The 21,243-nt window shown below is 46.9% G+C and overlaps 2 protein-coding genes across 10 annotated transcripts in view; one reads left to right on the top strand and one right to left on the bottom strand.

Annotated features, from left to right (window-relative positions):
- The window catches only part of AAGAB (alpha and gamma adaptin binding protein), a 49,707-nt gene extending 39,449 nt beyond the window's left edge, over positions 1-10,258 (top strand). For 2 of the 4 annotated variants that reach the window (XM_004758618.3, XM_013059481.2), the window contains 5 exons: positions 2,172-2,254; positions 3,140-3,236; positions 7,187-7,291; positions 7,759-7,808; positions 8,477-10,258. In XM_004758618.3, coding sequence (XP_004758675.2) covers positions 2,172-2,254; positions 3,140-3,236; positions 7,187-7,291; positions 7,759-7,808; positions 8,477-8,554 — 413 coding nt within the window. In that variant the 3' untranslated portion in view covers positions 8,555-10,258. Of the gene's footprint in view, positions 1-2,171; positions 2,255-3,139; positions 3,288-7,186; positions 7,292-7,685; positions 7,809-8,476 lie in introns of all 4 variants that reach the window. The other 2 variants (XM_045067610.1, XM_045067609.1) reach the window with 2 other exon arrangements.
- A 5,793-nt stretch (positions 10,259-16,051) lies between these two features.
- Positions 16,052-21,243, bottom strand: part of SMAD3 (SMAD family member 3) — a 116,988-nt gene continuing 111,796 nt past the window's right edge. For all 6 annotated transcript variants that reach the window (XM_045067606.1, XM_004758623.3, XM_045067607.1 and 3 more), the window contains one exon: positions 16,052-20,526. In XM_045067606.1, coding sequence (XP_044923541.1) covers positions 20,403-20,526 — 124 coding nt within the window. In that variant the 3' untranslated portion in view covers positions 16,052-20,402. The remainder of the gene's footprint in view (positions 20,527-21,243) is intronic.

Raw genomic sequence — 21,243 nt, 5'->3', positions numbered from 1 at the left:
TAAAGATTTTTTAATTTATTTATTTGACAGACAGATCACAAGTAGGCAGAGAGGCAGGCAAAGAGAGAGAGAGGAGGAAGCAGGCTCTCCACAGAGTAGAGAGCCTGATGTGGGGCTCGATCCCAGGACCCTGGGATCATGACCTGAGCCGAAGGCAGAGGCTTTAATCCACTGAGCAACCAGGTGCCCCGGGTTTAAGTTCTTAATAGATTTTGAATTCTAGCCCTTTATCTGATAAGACATTTGCAAATATCTTCTCCCATTCTGTCCATTGTCTTTTACTTTTGTTGACCGTTTCCTTTGCTGTGCAAAAGCTTTTTATCCTGATGAAGTCCTAATAGTTGCTAATTTTTGCTTTTGTTTCCCTTGCCTTTGGAGACGTGTCTAACAAGAAGTTGCTGTGGCTGACTGGAAGAGGCTGCTGCCTGTGTTCTCCTCAAAGATTTTGTTGGATTCTTGACTCACATTTAGGTCTTTCATCCACTTTGAGTCTATTTTTGTGTGTGGTATAAGGAAATGGTCCAGTTTCATTCTTCTGTATGTGGCTGTCCAATTTTTCCACCACCATTTGTTGAAGAGACTTTTTTCCCATTGGACATTGTTTCCTGCTTTGTTGAAGATTAATTGATCGTAGAGTTGAGGGTCCATTTCTGGGTTCTCTGTTCTGTTCCATTGACCTGTGTCTCTTTTTGTGGCAGTTCCATACTGTCTTGATGATCACAGTTCTGTAATACAGCTTGAAGTCTGGAATTGTGATATCTCCAGCTTTGGTTTTCTTTTTTAGTGTTACTTTGGCTATTTGGGTCTTTTCTGATTTCATACAAATTTTAGGATTGTTTATTCCAGCTCTGTGAAAAATGCTGACAGTATTTTGATAGGGATTACATTGAATGTGTAGACTGCTCTAGGTAGCGTAGAAATTTTAACAATATTAGTTCTTCCAACCCATGAGAATGGAGTATTTTTCCATTTCTTTGTCTTCCTCAATTTCTTTCATAAGCGTTCTATAGTTTTCTGAGTATATTTCCTTTACCTCTTTGGTTAGGTTTATTCCTAGGTATCTTTTGGGTTTTGGTACAATTATAAATGGGATCAATTCCTTGATTTCTCTTTCCTCTGCATCTTTGTTAGTGGATAGAAATGCAGCTGACTTCTGTGCATTGATTTTGTATCCTGTGACTTTGCTGAATTCCTGTATCAGTTCTAGCAGTTTTTTTGTGGAGTCTTTCAGGTTATCTACGTAGAGTATCATGTCATCTTGAAGAGTGAAAGTTTGACTTCTTTGCTGATTTGGATGCCTTTTATTTCTTTTTGTTTGACGAGCATGCCTCTCTTGATCTTGGGGTTGACACTCGATCTCAGGTTTGTGAGTGTAGAGATTACTAAAAATAAAAAATCAACTTGAAAACAAAAAATAAAATGAAAGTTCAGCTTCCTTGGCATCTGCCCCAGAGATTCTGGCAGCATGTTCCTTTTCCCCTGATAATAATGCCTTTGTGTTGATTTTTTAAAAATGTTTCTGGACATTTAAAATATTGTTTAAAACACCAGAATATTGGTTCATAGTGACTGTTGAAACATAAGTGCTGTTTGGGGCGCCTGGGTGGCTCAGCTGGTTAAGCATCTGCCTTCGGCTCAGGTCATGATCCCAGTGTCCTGTGATCAAGCCCCCATGTTGGGGCTCGCAACTGCTTGCTCAGTTGCGAGTCTGCTTCTCCTTTTCCCTCTGTCTTCCCCTCCCCTTTGGATCATGTTCTTGCTCTCTCTCTCAAATAAATAAAGTTAAAAAAAAAAAACATGGGTGCTCTTAACCTTTGCAAAAGAACCAGCAAGTGGTCTTGTTTGTTGTAATGGCCCTGCCATTATATTAGACCCAGATCCCTGTCTGTGAGTTTTAAGTTATTCAGATTTGAAAGAGTATGGTAATTGTTGGTGACTATTTTTTTAAGAAGTTTTTATTCACAAAAATTTGTATTTTCATATAATAATTATAAAGAAAATGCAAACATGAGTAAGACCTATACATTCCTGATGTCATCCAACAGTAACAGTTTCTGTAGTTAAAACTTTTATAATGAGGCAGTAGCCACTGTTTGTTTCTTCATCACGGTCATTTTAACATTTTAAAATGTAAATAACAAATTTCAGTGATTGTATTGTTTTCTTTTCAGATAGGAACCAAGGCTTTAGTCTTCTTAGCTCATTGGCTGGAGCAAACCATAGCATTGGGTCAGCAGATATGTGTGCCTCAGAGGTAAAGATTCTTCCTGGATCCTTTCAGAGTTTGGTTTTTTCTCATTGTTGTTTTTTCTCATTGTTTCAAGTCTCTATACCATTGTCATTTTTTCCTTTCCATTTAAGAGGCATCAGACAATAGTAGACCAAGGGTAAAAAGAGAACCTAAAACAGTCCTCTTGCGCCTGGTACCTGTTGAGAGAAGGCTGGTTCGGCATTAAAGCAATAAGCCCTCTCAAGATGTTTACAGTTTGGGCTGTTCCATGGGGTTTTGGTTTTGGTTTTGCTAGAGGCTTTAAGAAAACGTGCTAGGATTTCCTTGAGACATAAAGTTGCCTCCCGATCTTTATAAAATAGAATTGATGGTTCTTTGTCAGTAATCCTATGTCCAAAGCCCTGTACCAATCTGAGGCAGGGTCCCTGCCTTCAGTGGGCTTCATCGTCTGACTTTGACCCTGTGGCCTCAAGGATTTGGGTTCGAGTGTACCTTGGTCAGCATGCTGGAATCAAGAGCAAACTGCACAGCAGACTGCCATATTGTCTTCCCAGGCATCTTTTTCATCAGTCTTGAGCACTTTGTGATATGCTTATGTCCATTTTCACATTTTGAATAAAACATGGCTCTTAAAGCAAACAAAAGGCGTGTTTTAGTAGCCAATAGCAAAATCATAATACTTTCTGGTTTTTCCTGAAGGGAAAATATTCCTGAGTTAGTGAATTTTTAGCCTCTTATTTATTTTTTTAATGTGACATTGCTTCTTCTTCCATCTCTCATTGTCTCTAGCTTCTGTTACTGCTTCTCTAAAGCCAACCAGGGAGGGGAAGTGTCTCTTAAAGTCTCTCTGGCTTTAGTTCTGAAATAGCCTACTATTAAATTAGTGCTTGTGTGTATTTTCCTCAACAGCAGCCCCATTTGCCAGCAGCAGCGAGGACTGAATCTCTCTTGGATCATCGGGGCGGTGCATCTAACACAACAGACACTCAGGCTGATAGTGTCGTGGGTAAGTTCCTCCTTTGGCTGCCAGGAGACTGCTCTGTGGAACTTGGAAGAGGTATGGGGCATAAATCATCTGGGGGGAAATTAACTTGAAACATGAACAAGGGAAGAAAATTGATAGTGTACCCCAAGTGAATGTGAGCCTTGTGGACAGCTATCAGAAAAGGAGGGAGAATAACCACAGAAGCAGTCCGTGGGTACCATTTTCTCTGATTCTTGTAGCAGGATCTTGATTCAGATCATCTTAACGGAGACAGACAGAACCAGGTGGTGAAACAGCTTTATATCTCCATATTCCAGTTTTTTTTTTCATAGTATTTAACAGTTGGCAGAATTGATGGTAACAAGAATAATACAACTTTATAAGCCCTTTCACATCCTTTGAAAGTTCTTTTAGATCTACTTTCTCATGTTTGGTAATGAAGTTTGGCAGAGAAGTTATTTTATGGAGACGGAGCTGAGGCCCAGAGCAGTTTAAGAACTTGTCCAAGGGCATCTAACAGAAAGGTCCCAGAACTGAGACTAGAATCCATTCTGACGTCCCAAAGCCAAGAAATGTAGTTGACGGTAACTGTAAATGTCCTTTTTTGGGGGAAACTACTAACATCTCTGCTTTCTTTTTATGCCACAGAGGGCCCAACATGCAGGATTTGCAAAACTCTATTTCTGATTAGAAGAGTGTCCATGTAGAAAACTTAAGTGTTTGGTAATAGACGCATATTAAGAAGGAAAAATTACGTATAATCTCTTTTCTCTTTAGTATGTTTAACCTTGTCTTCTCACTTGGGTCCCTCCTACTGGCTTTAGACCCACTAAAGTCTCTGCCATGAAAGCAAACCAGTAACCACACTAACCTAAATAACTTGGGGAAATAGCATTCTGACCAGATACCAGGAGGCCCCAAACAGAAACAGTGGAACAGAAATAACGAATTCTGTTTAATACATTTGAATGTCATAGGGGTATGGTTTAGAAATGCTGAAATTATGTATATTTTGTATATATCAGGGTTGAAAAAAATCAGAAAATCTAGAGAATGAGAGCAAGGTTTCTCACTGTCTGAGAAAGAAGCCACATCTAAGGAAAGGAAAAAGCTGTGTGTGTGTGTGTGTGTGTGTGTGTGTGTGTGTTTCCTACCTATTTCCACTGAGAGGGCCTGGAAGCACTCACACTCCCAATAGCTGTTGACACCCTTAGCATTCAGATCTTGCTTTTTAAATACCTTTTGCCAATAAAAGGATCCAGGGGCCCTTGGAGAAGTGATTGATTCTAGGTCCGGGGCAGGAAGAATGCAGGATGCTGAACCTAGAGCCATCTCCTGGGGCCAGAAAGTAAGGAACTACTGACAGAAGGGGTGGGAGCGTGTTGAAAGGGCACCAGGCCAACCTTGGAGAGAGCTTCCAGTGGCCCATGCTGGAGCAGTGTGACCAGCGAGATCGAATTTAGTATTGGGCTGCAACCCATAGAGCAAAATAAATATCTGTAAATCCAAACTAATATAAGAAATAACTGGGCAAGAAAGGGCGGCTCTTCTTGCAGAAGAATTCTAATTAATACACATGGAAGGAATGAGGGAAAGAAAAATCCTTATCAGCCACGATCAGGATCCACCAATGGATGTGAGAGTTAGTAGATGAAAGTTTGCGAAGAAACGTGACATCTACATCTTCTAAAGTAGCTCTCCCGAGATACTTACTTAATACAAAATGGAAGATAGTAACTTTGCCCTGGAGAAACCCGGCAGGTAGCCTTTCAGTGGTGTTGAAGCTCACCAGCAGTAAGGCGTGCTGACATCCTGTGCCCCCTGCTAGGGGCACCAGAAGGACTCATCATGCCTGTGGTCTCCATGCCAAGGTGTGTGACCTCAGTCTCCTAGGAAAACATCCAACAAACCCATACTGAGGGACTGTCTACAAAATCACTGACGAGTTCTCTTCAGAAGTGTCAAAGCCATGACAGACGAGGAAAGACTATAAGGAGTGGTCACACATTGAAGAAGACTACAGAGATATCGTAGCCGAATTCTCTGTAAGCTTCTGAAACAGGATGCTAGGGAGAAAAGTGACGAAGGTGGAATGAAGTCTGTAGTTTGGTTAATAGCACTGTACCATTATTAACTTCTCAACTTGTGTCATACTTCGGCTAGGAGATGAAGGTGGAACCCTACTGTTTTTGCAACTTTTTTGTAATACTAAAATTGTTTCAAAATTTTAAAAGAAGGTAAAAACCAAGCCAAACAGGGGTAAATCCCTTGTCAATCCCACATCTTCCTCCTCTCTTTATTGGAGGGAGAACTTTCCATCCCTCACCTCCCATTACTCTTTAGCTCACTCTCACCTAGTTTTTGTCCCATTTTGCTACTAAAACAGTTCACCAGTGACCTCCAGACCACTAAAGGTAATAGGTATTTCCGTCCTTGTCTTGACCTCTTGGCAGCTTTCAAAATTACGGATCAGTCCTTTTTTGAAACATTTTCTCTTGCTCACCCGACACTTCTGACTTCTCTGGTTATTCTTTTCCTTTCTCTGTTAGATGACCCTCCTTCATCCGGCCTCTCAAGATTGCCATTCCTCGGTGCTCCATCTAAACTCCTCTGCCAAACCCATATTTAAGCATGGAGTGATTCTGTGCACGTCCAGCTACCATGTATGCATAGATAAATCACAGATTCTTAACCTCCAGCCCTGTGCATCTGCTGCCTCCATGAAACTTCCCCTGAACCAAAGGAAATTTATGAGCTAAAGTGCATTCTTAACACTAGATTATCTGTATGGCATTGTAGTTGATGTGGAGAATTAGAAGCTGTCCTTGTCTTCAAGCAGCTTGTACCTTAAAACTGTAGAGATGAGCCTTGCAGTATAATGCTCACGGTTGTGGACTTGGAGTCCTGGACAAATGGCTTCAAATCATAGCTCTGCCACTAATGGTGAGATGACCTTGAGTGAGTTATTTAGCCTCTCTATAGGCCCTAGTTTCCCTTTCTATAAAATAAAATTTTTCCTCATGGATCTGTCACAGAAATGAAATGGAATCATGGGGCCCCTGGGTGGCTCAATTGATGAAGCCTCCAACTCTTGACTTCGGCTCAGGTCATGATCTTGGGGTCGTGGGATTGAGCCCTCCACCCTAGTTGAGCTCTACACTCCGCGAGGAGTCTGCTTGAGGATTCTATCTCCCTCTCCCCCATTCCCTGTCCCCCAGCTCACACGCACTCTCTCCCTCTCTAAAAAGTATGGGATGAATTCTAGGGAAGGAGACCTGTGAACTGGGCTGGCTAGGAAAGACTTCCTAGAGGTGTTTGGCATAGAGTGGAGAGTGAGTAAGAATGCTGATTAAAAATAAATTGTGTAAAGAGATAACAGGCTGTGATAGAAATAGTGAAGGATTTGTAGTAAGGAAATAGGTAGGCATTGGCTTTCCTGCCGAGTAGCTGTAATTTTAGATGAGTTCATTTTTAAAGCCAGCTTCTTCATGTGTAAATCACAGGCATTGATTACTACCCTAACCACCTTATATAGTGGCTGTCCGTAATGGGAAAATATTTGTCGTACAGGAAAATATGGTATAAATTCCAGACATCTGTTGTTGATCGATACCCCTCAGTAGAGAGGGTGGCCTTTAGAGTTGGAAACACCTAAGTGTGAATCTGCTGCGTTCACACCAGCTGTGACCTTGAGCAAGTCACTTCAACTCACAGCTCTACATTTCTTATCTCTAAGATGAAACCAAGTTCTTTGCCTCAGTATAATGTAAGGATAAAATAAGCTTACTCTTCATTTGTGGGGGCGCACTAGCAGCCAAGCAGGGGGAGCACCACACACAGGAAAGCGGGGACACATGGAGTACTCATTCAGTGATGGCTCCCATCAAAGCTAAGATCGATTCTGTATGACTGTGTATTTAGCACATGCAGAAGTCATTTCGGGCAAATAATGTGACAAATCCTTTTTTCAGATCCCATGTTAGATCTGGATATTCAAGAATTAGCCAGTCTTACTACTGGTGGAGGAGATTTGGAGAATTTTGAAAGACTGTTTTCAAAGTTAAAGGAAATGAAAGGTAATTGGCTCCATCATGTCTAACATGTTCCTCTCCTGGTGCTCCTCTATTTTATATGGTAGGATTTTGTTTTGTAACCACTGATTGGATTCCATGCTCTGGTGTCAGCTGTCTGGAGACACCTGGTGCCTGGGGGACTGTGCCATCCTCTGTTGGTAGAAATTCCCCCGGGAAAAGTTTTCCTCTTTCTTCACTCTCTTTCCTCTTACTCTCCCTTCTTTTCTTGCCTCTCTCGGCTTCTTTCAGTGTGTCTCATTAACTTGGAATCAGTAAGATCCCTGCCAGTTTACTCACATCATCCCCTTGTGGAAAATCGGGAAGACTTAAACTCCCTAACAGCTGTAATGACTGCGCCATAAGCATTTGTCTTTGAAACCCATCTCTCATCTTCTAGCGTTAGAACATCCGTACACTCCAGACTCTCCTGTGCTATTAAGCGAATTTCTTAAGATCTGTTTTCCCCCTAGACAAGGCTGCGACGCTTCCTCACGAGCAAAGAAAGTTGCATGCAGAAAAGGTGAGACGACCAGTCACATATTTATTGAGTATCTATGAGAACGTCTGGTGCTGTTAGAATTAGGTATCCCACTCATTGACTTCTAGATGTCTCAGTGTGAACTTTCAGTTGGATGGTAGCTTGAAACTCATTGAATGTTTACACAGTAGTAATATATTTGCTGTAGTCAAACCAAGATTTTTCAAATGTTGAGTGACATAGAACTTTCATTGAGACTCAGGATGTTCGCCTTCCTAACTGTTGGGCTGGAAAACCCTTAGTCGTTTTGTTTTGTTCTGTTTTGTTATTACCAACGCAACACATGTTCTTGGCAGGAAATGTATGTGGTTTACGGTATTTCATTGTATGAATGTGCCCTCATTTATTTATCCATTTCCCTTTTGGACATTTAGGTCATGTGCGTTTTTTTGTTTCTATAAGTAGAGAAGCTGTGCATAATCTTAACACACCATCACCTTTGTATGTCACTCTGATTTTGTCCTTAGTGTAAATTTCTAGAAGTGGAAGTCCCGGGTCAGGGTCTCCAAGGGTTTGGCTACCCAGGGCTGGAGGGCTGGAGGGCAGGGTATAGAGCGTTAGGCCTTGATCAGTTCAGCGTATTGACTGACTCATGAACCAAGCTGCAGGGTAGCTCTTGCCTAAAATGTGCTGCATGCTTCTCTCCACAGGTGGCCAAAGCCTTCTGGATGGCAATTGGGGGAGACAGAGACGAAATCGAAGGCCTTTCCTCTGATGAAGAACACTAAATCGCCCGCACTAGGGTTTGACTGCCTCAGACTCTTCCCTGCTGCACCCAGTTCTGTTTGGCCAGACTTCCCAGCATCCTGTTGGCCTCCTGACTCAGTTTTAGGGCTGTCTTACTTTTAGTTTTTAGTAGGGGTAGTGGGGCTTTTCTCCCTCAGTACAGTGGAAGGGAGCAAGGAAGGTAATGCCAGCAAGGAGTGACAGTTTTCCTAGTACAGAGGCCTGGGTGGTTTGCCCCAGCTGCAGGAGGAGGCCACCATGCCATTCCCGGCCCACCTTTTGCAGAGTGTCCTCTGCAGTCACACTCTGTCACTGTGGATCAGGAGCTGGTGCCGCCTTTCCTCAAGCTTCTGGATTTTCTGCCTGCAGGGAGCTTGCCCACCCTGAGCTTTGGTGCTTTTGATGGTAGGGAAGGAAGCAGTAGACTTGATTTGTGCCACGCGGTAGGTGGGCCCAGAGTCAGTGGCTCTTAGCTCAGTCTCGCGCGAAAAAAAGTCTCTGGCCGTTTCCTGTGAAAGAGTGTCTCAGCTCACACCAGAAACTACTGAGAAACAAGGGTGAATTTTTAGACAATGTTAGAGGAGGCCAAGGTGTCCTCTGGTAGGGATAAACAAACCCATCTACCAGGTTGCTCTTATGAGGGGGCGGGGTTTGTGTTTAAGAGAAAGAAACTTCAGGAATTCCCTGTTCTGGGCCACTGAAGCAGTCTGTGACCTTATCTGGAGGCTTTTGCATTAGTCCTACCAGGAGGAAACTCGTCTTCCTGAGAGCTCATGAGATATCAGAGCTGTGCTGTCACACTTTATACCCTCAAAACAAGGCAACTTTCCCCTCTTTGTCTCTGAGAACTCAACAGATCACTGCCAGCACGGTCACACTACAGGGTGCGTGAGCCGGAGAAGGAGGGAAAGGATGTGAGAGGTTAGGTGGTGAAGCTCTGAGGGCCAGTGTGACGTGCAGGGCTCGGAGTGGGGGCTCAGCTTCGGGGGAGCCGATCCCCACAGGGAATGTTTCCTAAAGAAGTGTGGGAAATATAGCAAATAAAAATCCCTATTTCTGTGTTTGTAGACACTTGGGAATGTATGCCATTGACATTCACTGTGGTAGCCATTGCCACGGTTCTAGCCTGGTGCATGGTGCCCCAGCTGCCTGGTTGGTGCTGGCGAACAGGCTGACAGCCACTCCTGGCTTAGCGTGGACTGTGAAATCCTTAGGTCACCAGCAGAAACAAGCTTCAGACCCCTCTGTGCCCCACTAATCTCTGCAGAAGGAATGGTGGGAGGAGTGGAATGCTCCAGGTCCTGGGCCAGGGCAGCCTTGACCAAGGAGGGGAAGGTTTCAGTGATTGGAGCATTCAGGAAGAGCCATCATTGCAGGCAACATTGGCAGTTATCTTGCTTGGTGACCCTTTCTCCCCGCTTTCCTTTTTCTTTTTTTCCCTCCTCTTTTAACTATTCTGAAGGTCTTTGAGACAATAGCTGATCACCATTCCATCATCTTTGAGGTGGCTGTATTAGCTGTTAAGAATGCAAGGGAAGTTGGCTCTGGGGTTGTGAAATGAAAGGCGGAATATTCTTAAAACATGAAGTGTTTCAGAAAATATATCAGGTCACATGGTTAGGGAACACAGACTAGAAAAAGCTGTGAATGTGATTTTCTGGATTAAACAAAGCCAGGTGATTAAAATATGATTTATTTATAAAGTCTGCTAATGTGTGTTATGATTGTTGTTTTAGCATGGCCTGTGTTGGGGAAGGCTTCCTTCACACTGGGCGTAGGTAGTGAATAACTGGAGAGTTAGTCAAACTCATGATTTTGGAGTCTCCCACATACATGTGTATCAGCTGACCTTTTTAAGACCTCAGCGTTCGGGGCGTCTGGATGGCTCATGGGGTTAAGCCTCTGCCTTCAGCTCAGATCGTGATCTCAGGGTTCTGAGATCGAGCCCCGCATCTGGCTCCATGCTTGGCGGGGAGTCTGCTTTTCCCTCTGCTCATCCTCTGCTCATGCAAGCATGCATGTGTGTGTGCAAGCTTACATGCGTGCACATGCACACACACACACATACACTCTCTCTCAAAAACAATAAAAACTTGAAGACCTCAGCTTTTTGGGGCTGTTGGCCCCTTCCAGAGGACATTGGGGATAAAGTGTCCAGTGCTTGTCTCCTAAAGGCCCATGGTAAGAAGAGTGATCATGAGCTAATAGTGTAATAAAAGTTGTGTTCTACCTGGCCACCTGCGTGGCTCAGTCACTTAAGTGTTTGACTCTTGATTTCGGCTCAGATCATGATCTCAGGGTTGTGAGATCAAGCCCTGAGTTGGGCTCTGCACTGGGCAAGGGGTCTGCTTAAGATTTTCTCTTTCCCTCTGCCCCTCCCCACCCCTCTCCCACTCCAAAAAAAAAAAAAAAAAAAAAGAAGTTGCAGTCTATCTGATGTGATCTATGTACATGCCAATACAAGTTACTATGGACAGTCTGGGATTTTAAGAGATACTCGGGTTTCTCCCCCCAACATTTCTCTATTTGTGTAACAGAGTTGGGCATATAGTAGGCCCTGAATTTTGGCATCAATTTGGATATGCTAGTTTGAAAAAACTGATGACAAAAGTTTGAAGGTCCACGAGTATTGGAAGGTAAGGAGAGACAAAAATAAGCTTTTTTTTTTCCCCTGAGAAAATCATGTGTTATGTAATAATTTTAGAGTGATGAAGACATAGATATTTTTATAATTTTAAAATATGTTATCCTGCCAGAGTATGAGAAGATTGACAGAACCAGTTTGCTTTCTCTCTATTTATAGAACTTGGCCACATCTAATTCAGAGAAGCAAGAGATTCAGGGACGCTAGACTTGGACAGCTGAGTAATATGGGATGTGGTTCAAGGACCATCGAGCATGTCAGGCCATCACTGCAGACTACTTGTAACTCATGAAATGTGATCTGTTGCTCCCTTCCTGTTCCCCACTATGGAGAGAAGGGGATCAACACCGTCACTGTGGCTTGCTGGATTCCCTTAACCTCGGGCCAGTCTTGTAACAATGGCCATCGAGAGAGCACGTGGAGTGCCTCTTGCCCTGCGCTGGCCTGCCACAGAAAAGCAGCCTTAGAAGAATTACTGTCTGAGGGTAAGCTGAGAGCTCCATGAACTATTCTGAGTGCTTGTGGACGCAGAGTTAAATTTAGCGAACATGTGTCTACTGTGGTCAGAGGCTATGATTCATTGAACATTCTGATTGATGGAGACAGAGCTTCAGAGAATTGTGTAATGAGCTAGAGTCCTTCACCGCACCCCCCAACCCCAGATTTAAAGCAGTCACACAATTTAGGTACAGCATTCTGTCATTAAATACCAAATCTTACTGGAGCACTACAGGTAGAGGAGATGAAAAATCTAGTCAAGTGTGTACCACCTTCATGGAGGAGGACACCCTGACGATGAACTTCCCTTGAATTTGTGTGTCCTAAAAGCAGGCTGAATGTGCAGGGTGAAGTTCACGGTTTGACTTAGATTCCACTTAGGGTTTAGTGTAGAGCTCCATCCTTGCGTCTCTGGCATAGAAGCTGTTGCAGAAAAGATTTTAGAAATTCTCGGTTTCACATTCTTGGCGCTATCTAGCTTGTTATTAACACCTTGAGTCTTGCTCTTTGTGCGGATATCTTTATGCAGAGTTTAGTGTGTGTGTTTGTAGCACTAAAGCTAGAGTCTAGACTAGAAAGCAGTTTCCTCGATGCTGAGGTATTTCTCTGATATGCAGAGTGGAAAATTAGGAAGAGAGGTGGTAGCAACCACATGGGCCTTTTGTTGGAACACCACCTAGCTCCATTCCAGCCATGAATGATCCATGGTTCTACCTGATTTCCTTTTGGAAAAGTACTGATTCAGAACCTGGACCTCATGGTTATTACTGCAACTTTAGAACACAGGTTTGGGAAGAAAAAAAATTTTCCCTCTAGCAAGCTGTCATATCTGTTTATAGGTCTAAAGCCTCTCTCCCCACGAGCACAAATCTGGGAGGCATAAACAGGTCACGTAAAGCAGTTCTTAACCAGCCTCCGTGGTTCTCACCTGTGGGAGGTGACCAATCATTGCCTCTCCCTTTTCCCTTCCAACCAGGTGGCTTCCATGCTACAAAATGGGGGCTAAGTGAGGTCTGGGGTAGGAAACAGCACAGTTTGGGAGGCCAGCCTCTTCATCTGAAGCCCAAGGACAGAGTCTGCACCAATCCTGCCATTCTGGAAAATTCTCAGAATGTCGTCAGTGGGGAAGTTAGAAGGCTTCAAGGTTGGAGTTGAGAAAAAGCAACCATAAGGCGTTCCTTTACCCAGGTGAGAGATGAGCCTGGTTTCAGGGTCCAGCACTGCCTGTGAACCTTCCTGGTGCCAGGCTGGGGCAGGTGTGGCAGAGACCACAGACTTGGGGAAGGATGTGGGTTCTCTCTGGAAGCTCCTCATCCAACCCGGGTGACAGAAGGGGGCAAGCAAGACGAGGCCACAAAGGTAACATGCTGGGGGAGCAGGTGAGGTGCGGTGACCAGCCTCAGTTGCCATGGGAAGGGGAGACTGGAAAGTGCACCTCGGAGCAATCCTCTCAAACCTGGGCCCACACTGGAGCCACCTGTAGGGCCCCAGCCCAGAGTTTCTGGCTCACTAGGTCCCAAGTGGAGCCTGGGGAAGTATGTTTTGGCCAGCTGGGGTGCTTACTGATGCTGTTGTCCAGGGTCTACACTTCAAGACCCACTGACATTGAGGAAGTGATGCTTAAAATGAGCCAGGGGCTCGGGTATGAATTGGGGCAGATGGGTGAGTGGAGGCAGCAAGGTCTCAAAGGAAGTTGCAGCATGGACAGAGGTTTGGAGAGAAAGCAATTGGAGGGCACCTGGGTGGCTTAGTGGGTTAGGCTTCTGCCTTCTGCTCAGGTCATGATCCCAGGGTCCCGTGTCGGGCTTTCTGCTCGGCAGGGAGCCTGCTTCCCTTCCTCTCTCTCTCTCTGCCTTCCTCTCTGCCTACTTGTGATCTCTGTCAAATAAATAAATAAAATCTTAAAAAAAAAAATTGGAAAACCCTCATAGTCCAGTTAGAGATATGGTGGTAAATAGGGATGGAATGAAATGTGGAGAAAACCTTGAAATGCTACTATGTGGTGCCAGTGCCTACTCGGATGGTAATCACGGAGGCCAAGGGGTCTGGAGCGGAATAGACCTCTAACCACAATTACATTGCTGGGAAATCTGGCAGCGGTAGCAGCCAAAACTAACTGATTAGCACTACCTGCCTGGAGAGCTGTGTTGAGAAGGATTCTGAGGCTGAGAACAGACCCCGCACTGGGATTTGTGGTTTTTGCTGTGGGTAGAGAAACGGCATGGTGGCCCCCGGACTAGAGGGCACATGTTAGCAGGACAGTATAGTAGTTGGGATCAGTAGGAATCAGGAATGAATTGGAGTGGCCTACCTTCATGCGTGAGTAAGGACTTGCAGGGTAGCACAGTGGAAGCAGATGCAAAAGATATTGCTAAGGTAGAACCTGTGAGATGTGGCCACTAACTGAGTCATTAATTCGCCAAAAGTTGGTGGCCCAAAGAAGGCGGGGCTATGAGAAGATGCAAACGCTGCTCTCTGGGAACTCAGCCTCAAGGGGAAAGCAAACACGGTTACCACACAGTGGGGCTGACTGGCAGTATAATCACGGAAGGCTTCCTGGAGGGAATGTCTGCCTGAGTCCCAGAGCATTGGTGACAGTGCTTGAGTGCCCTGCTGGGGTGTCGGGCAGGCCCGGGGCGTGGGTGTGGACTGGGGAAGAGGGCTCGTCTTCACGGAGGGGAGTCCGTAAGGAGCTCCGCCACCTGTTCACTGCCGGGTTGCGCACTAACAGCTGTGACAGCCAGATAGGGGCCAAGTGCCGAGAGCCCAGGGGTTCCTGATAAAGGCTTTGGAGCTTGTGCTGTGGCCCGGAGCATCTAAGGTCATGCGGATCACACAGCCATGCTGATGATGCTTTCCTGGGAGTGCAGGCAGAGGCGGGGAGCTATTGAGAAGCCGTGTGGTCTGGGTGCTAAGGACCTGAAGTACAGGGCAGGGGGCGTGGACGAGCAGGACTGGGTGGACGTGGGGCTGAGGAAGCGTCGGGTGACTATGGCTTCCAGGCCGGTAGGCCAGAGGAGAGGTATGTGGTTTAACGAGGGCAAGGATGAATTCCACTTCCACGACCATGAGTGTGAAGTGCTGTGGCATCTCTGTGCGCCAGTAGGCTGTGGGATACAAGTCTGAAACTTGGGACTGATGTCTGTGCTATAAATACGGACTTGGGAGTCATTAGCATTAATGTGGCTTGAAATCATGCGGGGAGATGAGGTCACTGAGGAAGGAATGTCAAGAGTGCATACAGTGGTCTGGGAACACCAACCCAGCTGGAGTAGGCACAGGCCCAAGAGAAGTTTGCCTGAGAGGGCCAGGACAGTTGGGGAGTGGGGCCTTCCCGAAAGGGAGGCTTGCTCAGTAGGGGATGGAAAGCTCGGGAGAAAAATGCCTCGGACCTGTTCAGGACTTGGAGAGGGGGGAGGAGGGGATGGGGCTACTGATCAAAACTGGGAGTCCCTAGAGTGCTAGCTTGAACGAGCTGAAAGAGGGGACGGGTTGGGGCTGCTGTGATTTGGGTCCCATTTACCAGGCAACTGGAATTTTAAGTCGTGGATCTGAAGGAACAGGTTGGGTTAGAGTTGGGGATTTGAGTCACTTGCTGAGAAATACTGGCTAAAACCTTGGGGAAGACAGGGACAGGATGGTAGAACTAGTAATTCTGAAGGTAGGACTTCACTGCAGGCTGTGGGGGCCCAATCGCTAGGCCCAGAGGTGCTGCCCATGTGAACTTGACCTCTGTTCAGGTGTGGGAGGTATTTGAGGAGTTCCTTAGCAGGAAAAAGCTGGACAAGTGGCCTGGCTAGAGGATTATTCTAGCCCCATGCCATTCCCCACCCCTGAAAAACTTGTTTATTCATTTTAATCTTGTTTCTTAATCCACATTATCTGGGGTCAGTGAAGATTCGACCAAGTAGTCTATTTCTCCTTGGGAGTTTTCAGAGGCACTGACTAAGTCCTTGGAGCTGCAGTGTGAAAACCTTCTTTAGGAATCTAAAATTACCTCCATGCCTATGGGGGGATGAATCTGGTGGCACTCATCTTTCCTGTACTTGAATGCAAAGTACATTGATACATTGTACATTTGTACAATGATGCAAAATGCCAATGCAGGTATGGCAGTGCTGGGACTGGTGTGGTGTTTAGATGTGGGAAGCGAGGGAGAGGCACCTGGTGTGACACGCCTGACCTTTGCTGGGCTGAGCTGGGGCTCCTGTTGTCACTGGAGGGTGGACTGGCACTGCAGGGTACCCTGGGTAAGTGGAAGAGGCTGGGGCAGAATGGGGGGTGGGGATGAAGACGTTTGTGTAGCCCCTGGGACCCCCTTGGGGCTCCCTTTAAAATCTCCCCACCCAGCCAGAAGAGCTTTTCAATGAAAAGTTTATTAGAAGGGCACTTACAGGGGAAAGAGATGACACAGATCTTTAACAATAGGGGTAAAATGCTTAAACAGGTGCTCTGCTCTTAAGATACAAAAGTTAGAAAAATCTAAACCACTATAAATACGTACATGCTTTTTACAAAGGTGTTCAAAGGTCAGGCTGGCTGAGAAGTGAAGGTCACCCAACACCCTCCACACTCTGTCCCTGCCCCCCCAACCCCACCCCAGAGTGTCTGGAAGAGCCTCCTCACCACAGCAGCAGGGAGGTGAGTGAAGAGGGGAGGGAGGGGGCTCTGGCTCCATCCCTGTGGCTGGAGATCTCACTGCTCTGAAGGGAGAGGGGGTGGGTTCTGAGGTCCCTTGGGGATGAGCCTGCAGCCCCCCCTCCCATTTGTGCGTGCTGCCACATGCTTACCCAGTTTGGTTGCGGGGGGTAGCTTCTGGAAGCTGAGCGCTGTGCTCGCAACCAGCAGCGTTCAGAACGGGCTGGGCCCCTGACTCTTGCCCAGAGAGACCTTTCTGACTTTCTCCAAAACAATTAAATAGTTCTCTGTCTTGAATGGTTTTAAGAAATTATTACATAAATATAAAAACACCAGAATGCTAGAGTGTACATTATTTCAGCATAAAAAAATCAGTTACAGAATCACTGAGAGCATTTCTCAATCCAGTTTACATGATCGGCTAGCTGTGTTTCTAGAAAGTTGCCTAGACCTCATGTGCCCACTGCCTTCCACCCTTCTATGAGCGACCCCTCCTCTTCGTGTCAGAGCCACAGCCTGCTGGGTATGTGTTTTGCTTTTCTACCCTCTTGAGAAGTAGTGGATACTCCTCAGATGGATGATCTAGAAGGGAACGTTCAGGCCCCGAAAAGAAAAATGGTACAACACGTTTTTAGTAAATTGGGGACATACTATAGATCTTCGGGCCAACTCCCGACTCTGCCCCTTCAAGTCACACAGAGCCCAGCATTAAACTTAGACCCCCTCTTGCTATGGGTAACCCCCCTGGGAAACCGGCCTGTGAACAGTCCCCAGATTCGTCTTCCTCATCCTTTTGAGGCCAACAGAGATGGGCCTCAGGTGAGCTCTGGGCCTGGGGAAAGACTGGTACGAAGTCTCAGAGCTGCTGGGGGCCCAGGCTGAAACCCCCTCTGCCTTCTCCCCAGACTACATACATGCGTGTGTGACATGAACATGCTACTTAAAGCCTTTTCCTGCAGTTTGAGTAAACCCCGGGATAGGTCCAAACTCTAGGAAGCCAAGGGAAGATGGAGGAAAAAAAAACTAAGCACAAGATACGTGCTACAGCTCATTCCAATACATTAATGATTTTTAAAAAATCACCACGGTCAATAAAAAAAATACAACACAGACAACATAAGGACAATGGGAAAGTCTGCCAGCAGCCTTGCCCTTGTGTGCGCGCGCGCTTCCTAAGAGGAGTCAGAGGCCCCGCTCCTGACTCTCAGCTTGTCTCAAAATGTCAGATCGTCTGCAGCCCGCCAGGAAGGTGGCCAACTGAGATGATGTTCCAGCACAAGCCTGTAACCCGAAGCCGCTGGGGCAGCTACCTACTGGGCTTGTGCTGGAAGGACCTAAGTTACTAAATAAAGTTGGGAAGAGGAGTGGGGGAGGAAAGGAAGAGAAGAGATGTTGGCTCCTGGGGGCGGTGCACAGCTGAGGACCTCAGGCCCGGGGCTAGCTCCTCGGGGGCTCGGGGCAGCATTAGCCCCAGGGTGAAGGCAGCTGGGTGGGGAGTCCCACCCAGGACATGACAGTTAAAACTGCCCTCCACCCCTGCCCCCAGACTACCCTATTTTCTCCTGCCCCTATCAACTGTCCTTTAAAAATTCTCTTTAACATGAAAATGCCATTCCTACAACAAGATTTTCAAACTAAGAAAACCGCTTTGTGACTTAAAGAAAGGCCACTAATATGACACAAGTCCCCCTACCCCTGCGGACCTCCCCTGCCCAATACAGCTGCAGCCTCTCTGATGGGAAGGGCACCAAGTCCTCACCTCGAAGTCTGACTGAATTTCTTCTAGAGGTGGACTTACCTACATTCTCCTCTCACATCTTCCTCCATGGGTCTAGTCTATAAAGAAGAGGGGCCAAGTGAGCTTTTGTAGAAACACAAGACTAAGACTTCACACCTCCTAAAGTAGCGCTCGGCCCTGAGCATCAGGGGTGCCAAGACACCATCCAGGCGCAGCCACCAGATCGCTCAAACCGTGCTGTACTTGAAGCGAGTCCCCAAGAAACAGGAGGACGGCTGTGTGCCACAGGAAGGCCTAGGAGGAGCAGGAGGCCGATGGAGACCTCGGAAACCGCTGCCCTGGCTTTGGGGGAAGGCACCACGGCACCAGTGGAGGCCACAGTGGAGTGCCCCCACCACAAGTCTCAGACCTGACCAGGAGCATGCGTGCACGTCCAGGTAGGCCCAGCCGGCTTCCTGGAAGCAGCAGTCGGCAGATGGCTTCACAGCAGGTGAACCCCGGCCCCTTGGTGTCTGACCGCCTCGGAGAGGGCGGTTGTGTAGGGTCTCTGGGCTCTGAGTCAGAGACCAGCATCGGTCTGGCAAGGTGCTCCTCCCATCTCTTCCTGTGTCCTCAGGGAGCTTGGAGAGCAGCTCTCCTACCTGGAAACCACATGGCTAGAGCTGGGGGGCATTAGGATCCTGCCGGGGAGGTGCCAGGAAGCGCCCACTGTCCCCATAAGGCATCAGAAACGGCATCACATTTGATATTTATACCCGCCAGAAGTAGACATTTTCTGCCCTTGGCCTGGAATCAGACAGGACTTCCATGGGAAATCCCTTGGCTTTTCCTGGTAGAAACCCATGCAAAAAGATGGGATAAAGTCATTTCATACAAAAACAGCGACGAAGAATCAAGTCCCAGTTACACGTGGCAATGCTGTATTCTGCAAGAGGCCAGTTGAAAAGGAGGGATTTTTTTCCAGTTGAAGTAATGTATACCAGTTTCCTCACTAATTGCCACTGGGAACGGTACTTCTTACACAGTATAGCTGCTGAAGTCGTCACTGATGATCCTCCGCCGTGAGCCAGATAATCTTACATCCCTGGGGGCGGTGGGGGGGAGACGGCACACCTCTGTGCTCCAAAGCTCCAATTTTCCAAGGTGTTAAAAAAAAAAAAAAATTTAATAGCCCTTTTTCATTTGCCTATGTTGGCCTGAGATTTTTTTTCCCTTCGGTTGCATTTGCTTCTGTTAATTTCAGTTTCCAGAAGTGCTGGCAGAGTGTCTTCTCAACAAAACCTGGAAAAGCTTCACCTTGAGAGAGAGAGGTTGCCAGCCCCCCCCACAATGCTGGTTTCCCCGTCAATGTGCCAACCCAGGATTTTTTTTTAAATAGAAAATAAACATTTAAACGAGCATACGACAAAGCTCATTTAATTAATGCAACTGACTACGTAAACCAGGAGAGCCGGATGCATGAGAATAGCAAGTGAGCTCTTACAGAGGACTGCAGACCCACGGAATGGAGCGTCGCCTCCACTCAGACCCCACGATGCGACAACTGCCTCCTGCCTCACGTGACCATCTCACGTGCTTCAAATCTCTGAGATTAACAGGAGAAGAGAAAATATACATTGTATAAGCGCTGAGTCTCAGCAGATCTCCCAACTGTTCCAAGTGAGAAAGGACAAATTTGAGAGGAGGGGTCTTGTCCACTTTTCCCACTGTCCACGAGTGCATATTCTGAGCATGCTGGCTCACCCTTCTCGGGACACTGTCAGAAGAAAGGGGACAGATGCGCCCCCCCTCCCCACCCCAAGTCAATCCGGCTCCTTGGGTGCAGGGTCTGCTGGAGTGCTGGGGCTCAGAAATGCTCAGCTGAAGCACTGGTCACAAGCGCCAGAGGGCTAGGCATGAGGTTCGCTCCCGCCCCTGCAGGCTCTGTCCCACCGAGAACACCCAAGGTGAGTTTCACACTCCAGGCCGGAACTCACGGCCATTTCCTGTTGGACAGTGACATCCCAGATTGCTGTCATTAAATCCGAAGGGGGCTGGGAGGAGGGGGCAGGTGGTGAACTACTACCTGTTTGCTCAAGCCGCCAGAGCAGAAGCCATTTCTTGCCCTGCAAACGGGGGCCAGAGGGCACATGTGTTTGGCAGACACAGCTGTTCAGAAAATCCATCTCTGGGTTTGCTTTTGCGTTTTGGAAAACAGGTCAGTGCCGCTTTGATTGAGGGAGAAAAATTTCTTCTTCATTGACAATAGTGAGTTCCAATTTTCTCCTCCTATGCGGCCTTCCCCCACAAAGCCCACCCTCCCCCCCACCCTCCCCCTTCACACCCAGTGTCTCTAAGACACACTGGAACAGCGGATGCTTGGGGAGCCCATCTGAGTGAGGACCTTGTCAAGCCACTGCAAAGGCCCATTCAGGTGCAGCTCGATCCAGCAGGGGGTGCTGGTCACGGTTTGTCTCCTGCAAGACATAGGGAGAGGAGTGGGCTGGGAGACTTCAAAAATGAGCAGAAGGACACACATACAAGTCAGAACACCTCTTCCTGCTTTGATGAGAGTCCTCTAGCCAGAGCAAGAGATAGGCCCATGGCGGCTTCCTAGACCCTGCTCTAGAGGAGGATCCAATGACTTGCTGAGACAGCCGGGGCAAACTCCTCCAACCAGGAAGAAAGAGCCTTGAACAAATCAGGTTCTCTTGCCGGGGAAGGAAATAGCCCTTCAAGGGTTAAATGTGTTAGGCAAATTCCAGGGTATCCTACTTGTCTACCCATTTCTGTGACAGGCCCCCCCATAAAGAACTTCCAGCCTGAACAAAGGTCTCCCTGGGTCCCATCTGTCCTGAATGGGCAGCCTCAGCTCCAGGGCCAGGTCCGGTCCCAGCAGGCCCTGATGACGTGTGTCTGTCTGATGGAGGGGTGTTTTCTGCACAGCGCCGACAGAATCTACATGCCATCAGTTCCCAATGTGCTGATATAATTCCCATCTATGGCCTTATTTTGGAAAATCTTACAAGCAGAGCAAGCCATGGAACAATTACTGGAAAAAACCAAGGCACACCACACGTTTCTTTTCCCCAAAGCACTTTGTCTAAATTCAGGCTGGTTGATGACGCAGCCCACAGGCGAGCTCCCAAAGGCCTCCAGTGAGCAAAGGCTATCTGCTGAGGCCGGAGGTGCTT

The sequence above is a fragment of the Mustela putorius genome, unplaced genomic scaffold, assembly GCF_011764305.1.
Source record: "Mustela putorius furo isolate JIRA1106 unplaced genomic scaffold, ASM1176430v1.1 tig00003896_pilon_pilon_pilon, whole genome shotgun sequence".
Taxonomy (NCBI): domain Eukaryota; kingdom Metazoa; phylum Chordata; class Mammalia; order Carnivora; family Mustelidae; genus Mustela; species Mustela putorius.
Note: the sequence above shows the minus strand (reverse complement) of the source record. Positions and strands in the feature narration are given on the sequence as shown.